The 17,064-nt window shown below is 46.7% G+C and overlaps 1 protein-coding gene across 2 annotated transcripts in view; it reads left to right on the forward strand.

Annotated features, from left to right (window-relative positions):
- The window catches only part of nfkb2 (nuclear factor of kappa light polypeptide gene enhancer in B-cells 2 (p49/p100)), a 40,963-nt gene that overhangs the window by 13,204 nt on the left and 10,695 nt on the right, over positions 1-17,064 (forward strand). Inside the window, exons 4-14 of one of the 2 annotated variants that reach the window (XM_074675584.1) lie at positions 1,486-1,561; positions 2,114-2,154; positions 2,607-2,705; positions 3,240-3,391; positions 4,955-5,067; positions 7,368-7,526; positions 8,465-8,569; positions 9,443-9,531; positions 13,266-13,404; positions 14,185-14,316; positions 15,806-16,252. In XM_074675584.1, the coding sequence (XP_074531685.1) occupies positions 1,486-1,561; positions 2,114-2,154; positions 2,607-2,705; positions 3,240-3,391; positions 4,955-5,067; positions 7,368-7,526; positions 8,465-8,569; positions 9,443-9,531; positions 13,266-13,404; positions 14,185-14,316; positions 15,806-16,252 (1,552 nt within the window). The remainder of the gene's footprint in view (positions 1-1,485; positions 1,562-2,113; positions 2,155-2,606; positions 2,706-3,239; positions 3,392-4,954; positions 5,068-7,367; positions 7,527-8,464; positions 8,570-9,442; positions 9,532-13,265; positions 13,405-14,184; positions 14,317-15,805; positions 16,253-17,064) is intronic. The other variant, XM_074675585.1, reaches the window with a different exon arrangement.

Below are 17,064 nucleotides of genomic sequence, written 5' to 3' on the forward strand. Positions count from 1 at the left end.
CAAGTAGTATCAAACACCACCTCCTGACCAATCAGCACTCTGGGAAATGACCTGCCCATTCTTAGAAGATCCTGTACACGTTTGTGCACAGATCCTGAGAGGAGAGTTTTAGGGATAGATGTGATCCTTTAATGTCCCTGATGACTTCCTGTGCCACAGATACAGCCTCAAAGAGCTGAATGGAAAATCTAAAGCAAAGAAAGAGAACTGAGGAGGAGCTCTGCTCCAAACATCTGTGCTGTAATAAAGTCAAACTGAGTAGCAGACTCTGACTGTTTATCCTGTCTGATCGGCTGTTTCACTGATTGTTCAACCAGTTGTCTGATTAACTGTTTGATTGGTTGTTCAACCAGTTGTCTGATTAACTGTTTGATTGGTTGTTCAACCAGTTGTCTGATTAACTGTTTGATTGGTTGTTCAACCAGTTGTCTGATTGGCTGTTTGATTGGTTGTTCAACCAGTTGTCTGATTGGCTGTTTCATTGGTTGTTCAACCAGTTGTCTGATTAACTGTTTGATTGGTTGTTCAACCAGTTGTCTGATTAACTGTTTGATTGGTTGTTCAACCAGTTGTCTGATTAACTGTTTGATTGGTTGTTCAACCAGTTGTCTGATTAACTGTTTGATTGGTTGTTCAACCAGTTGTCTGATTAACTGTTTCATTGGTTGTTCAACCAGTTGTCTGATTGATTGTTGGATTGGTTGTTCAACCAGTTGTCTGATTAACTGTTTGATTGGTTGTTCAACCAGTTGTCTGATTAACTGTTTGATTGGTTGTTCAACCAGTTGTCTGATTAACTGTTTGATTGGTTGTTCAACCAGTTGTCTGATTGGCTGTTTGATTGGTTGTTCAACCAGTTGTCTGATTGGCTGTTTCATTGGTTGTTCAACCAGTTGTCTGATTAACTGTTTGATTGGTTGTTCAACCAGTTGTCTGATTAACTGTTTGATTGGTTGTTCAACCAGTTGTCTGATTAACTGTTTGATTGGTTGTTCAACCAGTTGTCTGATTAACTGTTTGATTGGTTGTTCAACCAGTTGTCTGATTAACTGTTTCATTGGTTGTTCAACCAGTTGTCTGATTGATTGTTGGATTGGTTGTTCAACCAGTTGTCTGATTAACTGTTTGATTGGTTGTTCAACCAGTTGTCTGATTAACTGTTTGATTGGTTGTTCAACCAGTTGTCTGATTGGCTGTTTCATTGGTTGTTCAACCAGTTGTCTGATTGATTGTTGGATTGGTTGTTCAACCAGTTGTCTGATTAACTGTTTGATTGGTTGTTCAACCAGTTGTCTGATTAACTGTTTGATTGGTTGTTCAACCAGTTGTCTGATTGGCTGTTTCATTGGTTGTTCAACCAGTTGTCTGATTGATTGTTGGATTGGTTTTCTGATTGGCTATTCGGCTGACTGTTGGTACAGGTTGATCTTTGGTTGTTTAACATTCTGTCACACTCTGACCTAATGGATGTGTTGTCTCCTCCAGCTGCAGATGAATCTGATGCAGTATGACTACATTCCTCCAGTGGACATCAAGACTGAACCCTACATACCTGAGACAGGTACCCAGACAGCTGCAGACAAACAGCTCCACCGGTATCACTCAAGTTCTCTCAGAGTATCCCACCCTGAGGGTCTGGGGGTGTGGTATCTGAGGGGATCCTTGTCCCTGTGGTACAGAGCAGCTCTGCTTGTATGATAAATGTCCCGTACAGACTGGAACCGTGTGAGGTGCTGTTTCCAGGTAGTTCACTTTAGCCGAAGGGGTTTCTCAGGGTCTGGTGATTCATCAACCAATCAGTGATCTTCTGTCTCAGTCTGACCTGGAAACTGCTCTTGGGGAAAACCAGACCTTTCACCAGGACCAAGGCAAGCCTCAGCACTGATTTCCTGCTCAGCAGTTGTCATGGGGCTCCATCAGAGCCCCCCAGACCTCTGATACCCCTCTGACAGGAGAAACCCTGTCAGTCTGTGAGCAGTGACGAAACAGTTCCTCAGAAATCTGACATTGTCAAAGTGATGGGGGGGTCTGAGTGAAAGAGTAAAAGCCCTGGGTGATAGGCAGGAGCTCTGACCTGTGACTGACAGAAACTTCACCTTTCTGTGTCTTATAGCTCATGGGCCCTACATCCAGATCATCGAGGAGCCCAAACAGGTGAGGAGGAGTGCCACCTGCTGGTTTATCACTTTATCACACTAGACAGCTGATTGGTTCACCTTGGCTGAGAAAAACTGAGTTTGTGTTGGTCCAGTTCAGAGAGCCAAGGTGTGATGGTCATTTTTCAGACAGTAGTTACAGACTCTGAAACAGTAACAGGTGTGTGCAGAGACAACAGTCAGTAAAACAGTTTGACAACAACAACAACAACAACAACAACAACAACAACAACAACAAACTGACCTGAGGAGATTCACACACTGCACCAGCTGAGCTCCGAGCAGGTGTTCCAGTCTTCTCTCAGTCAAAATGTCTTAGACTCAGAGTCACATCCACCTGACAAGTGCAAAGTTTTGGAGGAGGTTTGGAGCCCATGCCAGTCGTTCAGGTGTAAAAAAGCGTGAAAATGAACAAACTGTGAAGTGGACTCTTCTTCTCTTTGTCCCAAGAGAGGTTTTCGTTTCCGTTATGAGTGTGAAGGCCCGTCCCATGGCGGGCTCCCAGGGGCCTCCAGTGAGAAGAACCGCAGAACCTACCCGACCGTGAGGGTGAGTGACACTCACAGCCCTGTACACACCAAGTCACTAATCTGTGTCTGATGGTTCAAACTCATGAAGTGTTTCTGTGTCACCTGACTAAAAGCACTGAGGTCATACCCCCCAGCTCCTGGATGACTGGCTGCTGTGCTCCTCACGTCTTCCTGGATAAACTCAACCATCAGCTCAAAGTTCTGAAAGTTATTGATGGTTAGGAGCAGTCAGGGGAAACACCAGTAGACTCCAGCTCTGAGGGGTCAAAGAAAGACCTGAACCTTGGGTTCAAACAGCTGTTGACCAAAGACTTCAGGGTCTGATCGTCTTAACCTCTCTGGGGGCTGGGGGGGGGAGTCTGGGAAGACGCTAAATGAACCTGGACCCAGACTGGGAGGAAAGGGTAGACTAATGTGGGGCTGTGGATCAGTGGATCATCTCCACCCTCAGTACATCAGACTGGAGCTCGCTCCACCAGCTCCACGTCTGTGTGCTCCTGTTTCTCACTTTGCACTCACTGATCCGGATCTGTCTCCTGTTCTCTGGTTCCAGATCAATAACTACGTGGGTCATGCCCGGGTGGAGGTACAGCTGGTGACCCACTCTGACCCTCCCCGGGTTCACGCTCACAGTCTGGTGGGACGTCACTGCACCGAGAACGGCACCTGCACCCTGGACGTGGGCCCCAATGACCTCACAGCCTCGTCAGTATCCAATCAGATTGCTGCGCCTTTCCTCACACTTGGCTGCACAGATCTAGGTCCTGGTTCTACTCAGCAGATCGGAACCAATAAAATAATGCAGTATCAGATTAAACATTCCTCTCCAGCAGGCATGAAACAAGACAAACAGATGGTTAAGACAAAAAGTCAGAGGCAGCTCCTGGGTGGTCAGAGCAGACAGGAAGACGTGAGCAAACAAGGACAAATTAAGTTAAGGTAGGACTACGGAGAGTGTAGTCTGCTCATCTTCAGTCACGTGAGCTGCAGCTGTTGGTTTGGACCAGAAGCCTAAATCATTTAAAGGGATAGAAAAGAGTTTCCAGCTCAACAGAACGGAGCAGGATGTTTGTGTTTGTGGAGTTTATGAGGCTGACGCCCCATCAGCTTCTTGACTTGCATCATGTTTGTAAAGAAGGAGTCCAAACAGGAAAGAAGAGCTTTGAAGCTCAGCCACAGGTCTGATCTTCAGGTGCCCCGTCAAACACTTGTCATAACTGTCTTATGACAGGTGATGTCATTTCATTTAGAAAATAAGGTGACTTTCATTTTGACAGTATTTAATATTACAGAAAGTCATTTAAAGTAAGTGCTTCATTTTTTCCCCTCGTTAAGAGCAGTGGCGTGGCGTGGGGATTTTTTTTGAGGAAGCCAAGTGAGACAAAGCCTCTAATCTGTATGTTTATTAGGGAGTGGGGTACATAAAAGACTTTGTTGCAGCTTGTATATCGCTATTTCATGTAATGGAATGACCTGTTAGAGTGCCCAGAGAGCGCTCATTTTACTTACTTTGAACACCTACACACACCCTTTCACTCTCCCACCCTCACTCCCTCATTCACACGCGTACATTGTCCTCTTGACTTAGCTTAAATGTCTTATTTATTTACTCAACCGCCCATTAAAACGCACAACCGGCCGCTTCATGCACACTGCTAACATGCTAGTCTCCCTGATTTCATTCAGTGGCTTGATGATGATGATTCTGTGATTTGATTGGTTTGAGGCCAAAGACAGGGTGGCTTCCCTTGACACGGTCTTGGCCAATCACAGGTGAGCAGTGTCATGACCGCAGCCTCATCTGATTGGTTAATCATTCTTTTTTTTTTCCACGAAGGGACGCCAACTCTGCTTGGCTTCCTTGCGGACAACAGCGTGCAGTATCGTATTTTCACCACTTATTCACAGCATAACATTTAGGAGGGCGCTGTTTTACACATCGTAAAATGCTCAATAAGTAGAGGACAGAAATAAGGAGGAGATGACAGTGACGAAACACGGAAGAATTATCGAAGCTGTTATAAAGGAGTATTTTCATTAAAACACAGCTACAGTCTGAAAAAAGTGAGGAAGCATGGCTTCCCTTGGCCTCCGGGAGAAAACGCCACTGGTTAAGAGACGATCGGTCTCCAGAGTGTCTTTTCTAAACCAGGACTTGAAAATCAGGGATAGTCTTATGTTCAGCCTTCACTCAGACCTGTGTCCTGCCACTGATAGACGGTTTGACACTGACATCAGTTCTTCTGTCTCTAACGTCACTGTCTGTAGCTTCAGTAACCTGGGGATCCTCCACGTGACCAAGAAAGGAGTGGTGGACGTCCTGAGCCGGAGGCTGAAAGAGGAGAGGAGGAGGCAGAGGGGAGCTCACTATCATCTGTCAGGTAAACAAAGAAACAGACGGAGACAGACAGGAACCCTGATCCTCATCTTACAGCAGGAAGTTAGACCCTCATCACCAGAGCATATTTTTTCATTCAGTGAGCTCAGTGATCATCATTGAGTGCAGCTCAGTGATCATCACTGAAACAACCTGCAGTAACTTCCCCTCTGTAGTTTGAACAGTTTATAAAGTTTACGCCTGTTCTTTAAAATGGTTTCTCTCTGTATGGTGGGGTATTGTGTCTCAGTTCCATGTTGTCGTAACGTGTTGTTTACATCTGTCTTTATCTGTCTCTTTTGCTACATTCACGCTGCAGTCAAAAGTGGCCACTTTCAAATATGGTACTGAATCAGATACATATCAGATTTTCTTGACTGCGACCGCGGTCTGAACAGCCAGGTCGCATTTAATGCGACTTTGACTCATTCTACAGCAGCAGTTTACCTCAGGACAAATGTTTTGAAAGTCACTTCATGGACAGAACATATTTAGAGGTTAATATAGACATGACTGTTAAAAAGTGACAGCATTTTTTTCTGGCGTCTCCATTACACACTGAATAAAGGATAAAGGTGAATGAATCCTACGTTTGTATTATGATATCTAACAAACTTAGTTCATTAACACTGTGCCGACTTTTTGAATGGATTCATCAGGCTAAAATAACAGTTTACAGGACGTAGAGACACCAATGATCCACTGCTGTCCATCTCATCTGTGTTTGCGCGCTGCTGTACTTTCCTACGAGACAGCGTCAGTCAGAGATCCGTCTGCTCCTATCAGATCTGCCCTCAGACAAACTACGAACATTAGAGCAGATAACAAAGCTAAGTTTTTTCCTCTTTGTTCACCTGTTCAGCGCACCACGGCTCTGAGATGTAGCAGGGTCGGCGGGAGAGACCCCGGTGGGGGAGAGAGCGTCCGCCTTCAGGTTTATAAGAAATAAAATAAAGCCATAATTACTTTAATAAGAGCTCACTCAAGGTGAGCTGCTGTAACATCAGGTTTTGCGTTATGGAAACAAACTTTCCTGCATTGTGAAGCACAGTTTTGCTCTGTGTTTGTTGCTCCTCATCACACCGTGCTGTGCATGATGTCATTAATGTTAAACTGAGCATGCGTGTCACTTCTGAAGCGTGAGCTGTTCACATCACAGTCTGCAGTCAGGTCACATTACAGGTGTGATCTGAACAGCTTAACACAAAAATCGGATTTGAGCAATAAATCAGAGTTGAGCATTAAGGGCTGCAGTCTGAACGTAGCCTTTGTGTTGGTATGAACTCTGCTGTGAGCTGCAGGGACTACGGATGGAAAATAGCTTCATGGTTAACATGGTGTGTTGACATGGGGGCTGGGCTGCAGTATTCATTAATACGCACTGTCCCTTTAAAACCATTGATAAACAATCAGATGGACATACAGGTAAACAAAGCAAGAAAAGACACACTGAGACCTGAAAGCGGATTATTGTATGCCATCAAAAACTCAGTGGCACCTGCCAGCCGCTCAGTGACATGTCAGCGGCTGAGTGCCACAGACAAACAGACTAACCTATTTACAGAGAGGAGCCCCCATCACCTGTCAGGTGGACAAACAGACTAACCGATTTACAGAGAGGAGCCCCCATCACCTGTCAGGTGGACAAACAGACTAACCTATTTACAGAGAGGAGCCCCCATCACCTGTCAGGTGGACAAACAGACTAACCTATTTACAGAGAGGAGCCCCCATCACCTGTCAGGTGGACAAACAGACTAACCTATTTACAGAGAGGAGCCCCCATCACCTGTCAGGTGGACAAACAGACTAACCTATTTACAGAGAGGAGCCCCCATCACCTGTCAGGTGGACAAACAGACTAACCTATTTACAGAGAGGAGCCCCCATCACCTGTCAGGTGGACAAACAGACTAACCTATTTACAGAGAGGAGCCCCCATCACCTGTCAGGTGGACAAACAGACTAACCTATTTACAGAGAGGAGCCCCCATCACCTGTCAGGTGGACAAACAGACTAACCTATTTACAGAGAGGAGCCCCCATCACCTGTCAGGTGGACAAACAGACTAACCTATTTACAGAGAGGAGCCCCCATCACCTGTCAGGTGGACAAACAGACTAACAGGACGGGGTTTTTATCCATGGACACAGGGAAACGAAGAGACAAGGAGGAAACGACCTGTCAGCTCCAAAAACCAAACTACACAGTGCTCCATGTTCATACATATGTTCATGTTTTCCTCCTCTCCTCCTCTTGCCCTCTCATCCTCTCTCCTACCTCTCTCCCTCCTTTCATTGCAGACTCTGAGGAGTGCTCCATTCTGAAGGAGGCCAAGGAGCTGGGGAAGGTGATGGACCTGAACATCGTCAGGTTAAAGTTCACCGCCTACCTCCAGGACAGCAACGGGAGCTTCACCAGAGCCCTCAAACCTGTGGTGTCCAACCCCATCTACGACAGCAGTCAGTACATCAGACAGGCGTCCTCAGCCTAAGGGACATGTGTATGATGCAGTGGCGATTGCTCTAAGACTGCAAGGGAAGCTCAGCTTCTCCTTAAATGTTCCCAAATAAGTGGTGATATGTTCTGCTGTGTGAACATTTCATTGATAAAATCTGAGCTAGAATTCCTTCATCTTTAGTTCAGAATCAGCTCCTATCACAGGTAACTGGCTCCACCTCCTTCTCATTCATCCCTGCAGCGTCTCAGCGCTTTAACACAGTCGGATGCTGAGCGTCTTCTGACTTCAGCGGGGAAGCGTAGAGTGGGTTGTTCCACTGTGGAAACTGGACAGTCATTGGATAAACGCTGGGCTTTGTCCCCGCCCATGGGATGCTCAGCGTCTCTGGGGGTCTATGAGGCAGTGGGCTGGCCTGGACGCTGGGCTTCTGCATGATGATTGGATGATCTGTCTGAGGCCGAATCCCTTTGTGATTGACAGTGAAATGAGCCAGTCAGAGATCTTGAAGTATAACCCTCCACCGGAGCATCTTCTGAGTTTTACATTCAGTTGTTCTGGACTGATCCGGAGACTTTATTGATCCCCAGCGAGTTTACCTTTCTTAAAAACGTCGAGCGTTGTGTTTAAAGATTCTCTCTCTTTTCTCCAATAAGCAGCTACAGCTACAGCTGGGGAGCTTCTCCCCCTGTCACTCACACTTACAGCCTGTGATAGTCTCACGTAGCAGCTCCAGCTGCTAACAAGCTGACACAGAGGGTAGAATTTACCTTTAAATAAATAAACAAATTTATGATGTAGGCCGGAAAAAATGAGCTTCCCCTCCTTGACTGACCAGCAGCCGCCACTGCTGTGAGGGACATGAGACCTGTGTGTGTGTGGTAACAGAAGCAGTCGGAGAAGACTCTATCCTAATGCCCCCTGTGTGTGTCCAACCCTCAGAGTCACCAAACGCCTCCAACCTGAAAATTTCTCGCATGGACAAGACGTGCGGCTCAGTGCTGGGAGGGGACGAGATCTTCCTTCTGTGTGACAAAGTTCAGAAAGGTGAGAGCGTTTGGGACACCATCACTGAGCTTTGGAAACTCAGTGGCAGCTGTAAATCAGAGTCATCGCTCTGCAGATGACTCTTAAGTGAGTGAAGACCAGGAAGTTTCTGTGAACCCTGCCCTCACAGAGGGGGCCTGAGGAGTGACTGACCCAAACCAGAGACCTATCAGCTTTCATCATCCTTTCATGAATCAGGAGGCTGTTGCTAGGGCTGGGATGGATATGCAATTCTGGCAATTCGATTCTGTTATGATTTTTGGGGTGCCCATTCGATTTAAATTGAGATTCTTCCATATTTATGATTTTGACATATTTTGGTTTGCTTTTTTAACACCAGACCATGTGAAAAAGTTAAATGATGATGATAATGTCTACAGGCTAAATCAGGAGCCACATTTATGTTTAAGATGCACATCACATGAGTCAGAGAGAAAAGCTGGAGAAAAGAGGTAACTTATGTCCAATCCTGTTTATAAAAAAAAGACTGACATGAAGAATATGAATTTGAAAAAAAAAAGTTTTGGTCAAAGAATCACAGTTTGGATATTGTCAAACAGAAAATCCTGATATACCATGGATGGATTTTTTCTCCCACCCCTAGCTGCTGTCAACTTCACTTTTTGTTTTTATCTTTGTTGATGAATTTAAAGACCAGTCTTCTTAAAATCAGATGTACATCAGGTCCCTGATCCAGTCTGAGAATGTCCCAGCTTTAGTCTGATGCTGGTTTGTGTCAGCCTGATGTGAAGGTTCGGCACCAGTGACTGTGTTTTAATCATAACACAGTGTGTCTCATCTGTCATGTTCAGTTAGAAAAAGGTCAAAGTGAAGGATGATTGACTGAACCCTAACTCTGCGCTCTGATCCCAGATGACATTGAGATCCGTTTTTATGAAGAGGATGAAGAGGGAGGCTGGGAGGCCTATGGAGACTTTTCACCCACAGACGTTCACAAACAGGTACGCAGTCACTGTATCAGGAGGGCAGGTGACCCACGTCTCGATCCGTACCTCATATTTGGGCCACGGTTTGGGGTTGGGTTACAGTTCCTGTTTTGAGAACAGCTTTTGTTTCCCAAATGATTCTTAAGAGCTCGTCAGCAAAGCAAATCCTCAAATACTCACTGGTGTCCTGAATAATAAAACACCTTACTTCAACCAAACAACGTTTCAAAGGTGAACTGCCTCTTATCCCTTGACCACTCATAGCTATGGGCTGTCCCAGGAGATGCTGAAAGTCACTAAATGGTGTCATCACCTAATTTGCACAAGTGTCACCTGCATAGTTTTGGTATAACACAGGATAGCTGCGTATTAGCTGGCCTGATGGGGTCCCAGCTCTGAGACACCGTTACCAATTCTAATGAAGGGTGTCCTGCCCTAAAATTGGGACTAGTTTAAAGTAGTGCCAGAGACTCTCACCTAGTTCTCTAACCTCTGTAACAAGAGCTCATGATCAGCTGTGTCAAAGGCAGCGCTCTCCAGCAGAACTTCGACTGAGATTTTTCCTGTGTCGGTGTCCAGGAGGGTATCATAGGTCCCCCCGATGAAAGCTGTCTCAGTGCTGTGGTGGGCCCAGAGCCTGATGGGAAAGGGTCAAACACAGCATCAGATATTTGATATATTTTCATAATGATTGACGTAGCTCAGCTTTTATCTAGTCTTATGTTTTTGTACAGTCCCAGGGTTGATGTATGTTTATCTGGCAGATTGAAGGATAGCCTCTGTCTCCAGCTTGTGTCTGTGAGCTCTCTTTGACCCTGTGTAAACTTTCACCCAGTCTCCTAGCTCCATGCTCTGATTCAACAGTCACACACTTTGATAGCACATCTCTCTGAAAACTGACACCAGCTGTGGGTTGAGACAGTGGTGTCAGTCATGTTTTTTGGCCAGTTACTCTCAGGTGTTTAGTTTAACTCAACCTCTGGTAGGCGTAGCAATGACTGTTATTAAACTGAATTGCTCATTCTTTTGGTAGATTTTATTACAGACAGGAGAACATCAGTTTACTGTAGTTCTTCGGCTTTTTCGGGGACTTTGTCTAAAAATGGCAAAAAGAAAGAAAGAAAGAAAGAAGAAAGAAAGAAAGAAAGAAAGAAAGAAAGAAAGAAAGAAAGAAAGAAAGAAAGGAAGGAAGAAGGAAAGAAAGAAAGAAAGAAAGAAAGAAAGAAAGAAAGAAAAAAAGAAAGAAAGAAAGAAAGAAAGAAAGGAAGAAGGAAAGAAAGAAAGGAAGAAGGAAAGAAAGAAAGAAAGAAAGAAGGAAAGAAAGAAAGAAAGAAAGAAAGAAAGAAAGAAAGAAAGAAGGAAAGAAAGAAGGAAAGAAAGAAAGAAAGAAAGAAAGAAAGAAAGAAAGAAAGAAGGAAAGAAAGAAAGAAAGAAAGAAAGAAGGAAAGAAAGAAGGAAAGAAAGAAAGAAAGAAGGAAAGAAAGAAAGACAGAAAGAAAGGAAGAAGGAAAGAAAGAAAGGAAGAAGGAAAGAAAGAAGGAAAGAAAGAAAGACAGAAAGAAAGGAAGAAGGAAAGAAAGAAAGGAAGAAGGAAAGAAAGAAAGAAAGAAAGAAAGAAAGAAAGAAAGAAAGAAAGAAAGAAAGAAAGAAGGACAGAAAGAAAGAAAGAAAGGAAGAAGGAAAGAAAGAAAGGCCGGTCGCTGATCAGTACTGTGGCATCCAGACTGCTCCTCTTCAGGAGACGCTCAGTGACAGGCCTCTGGAAGGTTCCTGATGAGCACGCTGTGGTAACAAACTGCCAGGCCCAGACTTTAGAAATGTAGAGATGAACTCATCAAGGCAGCAGATGGATCCACTCAGACCGCTCAGACCACTTAGACCGCTCAGACCTGTTAGACCGCTCAGACCGCTCAGACCGCTCAGACCGCTGAGACCGCTGAGACCGCTCAGACCACTAAGACAGCTAGACCGCTCAGACCACTAAGACCGCTCAGACCACTGAGACCACTCAGACCTGTTAGAGCATCCAGACCACTCAGACCTGTTAGACTGCTCAGACCTGTTAGACCGCTCAGACCGCTCAGACCTGTTAGACCGCTCAGACCTGTTAGACCGCTCAGACCGCTCAGACCTGTTAGACCGCTCAGACCACAGAGACCACTAAGACCACTCAGACCACAGAGACCACTCAGACCACTGAGACCACTCAGACCTGTTAGACCACTCAGACCACTGAGACCACTAAGACCGCTCAGACCACTAAGACCGCTCAGACCACTGAGACCACTCAGACCTGTTAGACCGCTCAGACCACTGAGACCACTAAGACCGCTCAGACCACTAAGACAGCTAGACCACTCAGACCACTAAGACCGCTCAGACCACTGAGACCACTCAGACCTGTTAGACCGCTCAGACCGCTCAGACCGCTCAGACCGCTCAGACCGCTCAGACCGCTCAGACCGCTCAGACCGCTCAGACCACTGAGACCACTCAGACCTGTTAGAGCATCCAGACCACTCAGACCTGTTAGACCGCTCAGACCTGTTAGACCGCTCAGACCGCTCAGACCTGTTAGACCGCTCAGACCACAGAGACCACTAAGACCACTCAGACCACAGAGACCACTCAGACCACTCAGACCACTCAGACCTGTTAGACCGCTCAGACCACTGAGACCACTAAGACCGCTCAGACCACTAAGACAGCTAGACCGCTCAGACCACTAAGACCGCTCAGACCACTGAGACCACTCAGACCTGTTAGAGCATCCAGACCGCTCAGACCTGTTAGACCGCTTAGACCGCTCAGACCGCTCAGACCTGTTAGACCGCTCAGACCGCTCAGACCACTCAGACCTGTAAGACCGCTCAGACCGCTTAGACCTGTTAGACCACTAAGACCACTCATACCGCTCAGACAGCTCAGACCGCTCGGCCCAATGAGACCACTCAGACCTGTTAGACCGCTAAGACCACTCAGACCTCTCAGACCACTGAAACCTGTTAGACTGCTCAGATCGCTCAGACCACTGTGACTACTCAGACCTGTTAGACCACTCAGACTGCTCAGACCACTCAGACCTGTTAGACAGCTTAGACCACTCAGACCTGTTAGACCGCTCAGACTGCTCAGACCACTCAGACCGCTTAGACCGCTCAGACTACTGAGACCACTAAGACCACTCAGACCACTGAGACCACTCAGTCCTGTTAGATTGCTCAGACCGCTCAGATCGCTCAGACCGCTCAGACCTGTTAGACCGCTCAGACCACAGAGACCACTAAGACCACTCAGACCACTGAGACCACTAAGACCGCTCAGACCACTAAGACCGCTAGACCGCTCAGACCACTAAGACCGCTCAGACCACTGAGACCTGTTAGACCACTCAGACCACTGAGACCTGTTAGACCACTCAGACTGCTCAGACTGCTCACACCGCTCACACCGCTCATACCGCTCACACCGCTCAGTCCGCTCAGTCCGCTCAGTCCGCTCACACCGCTTGGTGTTACATTAGTTTAATGTTCTTATACAAGTCCAGTCCAAAGTCTGTCAAGGTGAGGAGATGTGGACTACTTCTTTGCCCTTTGGGATCATTTGAACTAAATGTGACTTCAAAGACTTTAAGGAAAATAAAAATGAAGGTAGAGTTGCTACCTGTCTGTTAAAGTGAAATGAGGATGAAGATCAGTCCTGTCTGTCTGTGTGAATGTTGTCTGTGTGTCTACCCTCATCCCCTTCAGTACGCCATTGTGTTCAAAACCCCACCGTACCACAGCTCAGAGATCGAACGGCCCGTCAACGTCTTCCTGCAGCTGAAGAGGAAAAAGGCTGGAGACAGCAGTGACCCCAAACAGTTCACCTACATCCCACAGGTGCAAGGTAAGCGTCCACAGGGACACACACACACACCTGCTCCACACAGAGGGACAGAGGGAGAGACATGAATGAACCTCAGCCTCAGAGAAGCACAGAGCGTCTCCCTGATCAGACAACACCTACAACAAGAACAGAACGAGACTGTGTGTGTGTGTGTGTGTGTGTGTGTGTGTATGTGTGTGTGTGTGTGTGTGTGTGTGTGTATGTGTGTGTGTGTGTGTGTGCGCGTGTATGTGTGTGTGTGTGTGCAAGTGTGTGTGTGTGTGTGTGTGCAAGTGTGTGTGCGTGTGGTGCGTGTGTGTGCGTGTGTGTGTGCGCGTGTGTGTGTGTGTGTTTGTGTGTGCGTGTGTGCATGTGTGTGTGTGTGCACGTGTGTGTGTGCATGTGTGTGTTTGTGTGTGTGCATGTGTGTGTGCGTGTGTGTGTGTGCGTGTGTGTGCGCGTGTGTTTGTGTGTGTGTGTGCATGTGTGTGTGCGTGTGTGTGTGCGTGTGTGTGTGTGTGTGTGTGCGTGTTTGTGTGTGTGTGTGTGTGCATGTGTGTGTGCGTGTGTGTGCGCGTGTGTGTGTGTGTGTGTGTGTGTGTGTGTGTGCATGTGTGTGTGTGTGTGTGTGTGTCTGCCTGTTTGTGTGAGGTGAAATGTGGAGGTAGTTTCTAAGGATGAAAGGATGAAGGAATAGTGTAAGGATGAAGAACAGAATAAGTCCTCCTTTCAAACAGAGCTCACACTTTTGGTCATTTCTATTTCCCCCTCTTATGTTGTCATCACCGTCTCCTCTTTCAGATAGAGAGGAGGTTCTGAGGAAGAAGCAGAAACCGCTGCCTCACTACGAGACTGGCCCCTGGAGAGGAGGGGGAGGAGGAAGAGGAGGAGGAGCTGGAGGTTATGGCGGTGGAGCGGGAGGAACAGGTGGAGGTAGGTATTCTTTGGCTTTCTGTTTTAAGCACTAAGAACACAAATAATACTCCAACCTGCGCCACATCAGATCATGTGTGTCATCTTGCTCAAAGACGCTGAGCATGACGAGGACTTACAGAGAGCAACAACTGCAAGAATTTACATTGTGCTGTGTTGGATCTTAGAAAGGTTCCCAGCAGCGTTTCAAATGCAAACAGGAAGAAATGGAATTGAGACAAAAGAAAAAATAGGGTAAGCAATATACTGAAAACAACAATTGAAGGTAAACAGTCTATTCATCAGCTGATCTACAGTTTAAGAGCAGAGTTTAAAAACCCTGAAACCCTCTAAAATAGAAACGTGTTACAAATAGACTCAGTTACTCCTTTTCCACTTAACTGGTGCTGGTGCTAGTTTGAGCCAGTACCTGACAAAACACTGGTTCTTTGTGTCTCTGTCAGCTCCCGGTGTTCCAGTTTTAGGAGTGACCCTGTAAACTGGAGACCTTCAGCTGAATGTGTCAGTGGAGATCCAGTTAACAGCAGCTGTTCAGACACAGAAGAAGTTCATCCTAGTTTAGTTTGATATATGTATTTCTACCTGTCAGACTCTGCTCATCAGACCAGGATTTAATAACCACCTGGAGCCAGTGGAGGAGGATGCATCCCTCAGGGTCACTTCTGAAGCTGAATCACGTCGAACACATCGGTCTGTGCTGTCCTCAGACTGCAGAGCAGCATGCTGTACAAAACAGACCCAACAGATCAGTCATACTAAATACTACATGCAAAAGCAGTAGGTAGTATGAAGTGCCTGCTACATATTACATTCACATGTAGTATGTAGTAGGTGGTTTGGAAAACAGCCCAGCACAGAGCTGTGACACAGCTGTCACCTCTTGAAGCCGTTCTTAAAAAGCAAGAAACAGCTTCAGGCAGCTCTCGTGTTTCCTCAATCATAGCTCCTCCGATCAGTCCCCTCCATCCTCTCTCCTCTGAGCGCAATTATCCCTTTGGGACAGTCTTCAAAATGGCGACTGGGAAAGTATTTCCAGAGCCCCGGAGGAGAGAGGACGGAGGAGGCACGAAGTTAACGCATTGAGACGTACCCATAGGACATTTTGTAGACTGTCCCAAAGTCAAAGTGAATGGGCATTGTTGTTATTCTGAACTCCCTCTAGTGGTCTGAAGGTGGACTGCAACAACAGTTATTTTTCCTCCTCATATCATTGTCCTGTAATCTACCCCAGTCTTCGGTCGTATTGGAAATGCAGACGTGGTCTCCAGGTACCATTTAGTCCTGGATATATTATACTGGTAACTGAGTGTGTGGGTCTTTCTGTTGATGTTTGGGATCTCACTTGAAACGTTTCACATCATGTCCATGATAGGGATGTTACTAATAATAGAAAAGCTTCTGATGTTGGTTTGGATCTTACTCTGGCTGTTTCCGGTCTTGTTGGTCACTGTGAATTTAAAGCTAGCCCTGCACTTTGTTCACTCTGCAGGATTCCAGTTCAACCCACAGATGAACGGAGGAGGAGGAGGAGGAGGAGGAGGAGGTGCAGGAGTTTTCTACACAGGAGGCTTCACAGGCTTTGGAGGAGGGGGAGGAGCTCAGATGACAGGCTCCACCCCTCAGACCCAGCAACCCACGAAACGACAAACTAGAGGACAGACAGGAGGACAGACAGAAGGACAGACTGGAGGACAGACTGGAGGACAGACTGGAGGACAGACAGAAGGACAGACTGGAGGACAGACAGAAGGACAGACTGGAGGACAGACTGGAGTACAGACTGAAGGACAGACAGAAGGACAAACTGGAGGACAGACAGAAGGACAGACTGGAGGACAGACTGGAGGAAAGACAGAAGGACAGACAGACAGACAGACTGGGGGACAGACTGGAGGACAGAGTGGCTCAGCACTCCAGCAGCAGGTCTTTCAGATCGGTAAGATGATGGAGCTGAGATTTTGTCTGTGTCAGACTCTGATTCACAAGACTTTCTTTTAAAACTGCCTGTGTGTGTCTGTCTGTGTCTGTCTGTGTCTGTCCGTCCATCCGTCTGTCTGTCTGTCTTTGTCTGTCTATCTGTCTGTCTGTGTCTGTCTGTCTGTCTGTCTTTGTCTGTCTGTCTGTCTGTCTGTGTCTGTCTGTCTGTCTGTCTTTGTCTGTCTGTCTGTCTGTCTGTCTGTGTCTGTCTGTCTGTCTGTCTGTCTGTGTCTGTATGTCTGTCTGTCTTTGTCTGTCTGTCTGTCTGTCTGTCTGTCTGTGTCTGTCTGTCTGTTTGTGTCTGTCTGTCTGTCTGTCTGTCTGTCTGTCTGTCTGTCTGTGTCTGCCTGTCTGTCTGTCTGTCTGTCTGTCTGTCTGTCTGTCTGTCTGTCTGTCTTTGTCTGTCTGTCTGTCTGTCTGTGTCTGTCTGTCTGTCTGTCTGTCTGTGTCTGTCTGTCTGTCTGTCTGTCTGTCTGTCTGTCTGTTTGTGTCTGTCTGTCTGTCTGTCTGTCTGTCTGTCTGTCTGTCTGTCTGTCTGTCTGTGTCTGTCTGTCTGTCTGTCTGTCTGTCTGTCTGTCTGTGTCTGTCTGTCTGTCTGTGTCTGTGTCTGTCTGTCTGTGTCTGTCTGTCTGTCTGTCTGTGTCTGTCTGTCTGTCTGTGTCTGTCTGTCTGTCTGTCTGTCTGTCTGTGTCTGTCTGTCTGTCTGTGTCTGTCTGTCTGTCTGTGTCTGTCTGTGTCTGTCTGTGTCTGTCTGTCTGTCTGTCTGTGTCT

This window comes from Halichoeres trimaculatus, unplaced genomic scaffold (genome assembly GCF_033239565.1).
Source record: "Halichoeres trimaculatus isolate MK-OKI-2021-1 unplaced genomic scaffold, fHalTri1.1 fHalTri1_scaffold_8, whole genome shotgun sequence".
Classification (NCBI taxonomy): Eukaryota; Metazoa; Chordata; class Actinopteri; order Labriformes; family Labridae; genus Halichoeres; species Halichoeres trimaculatus.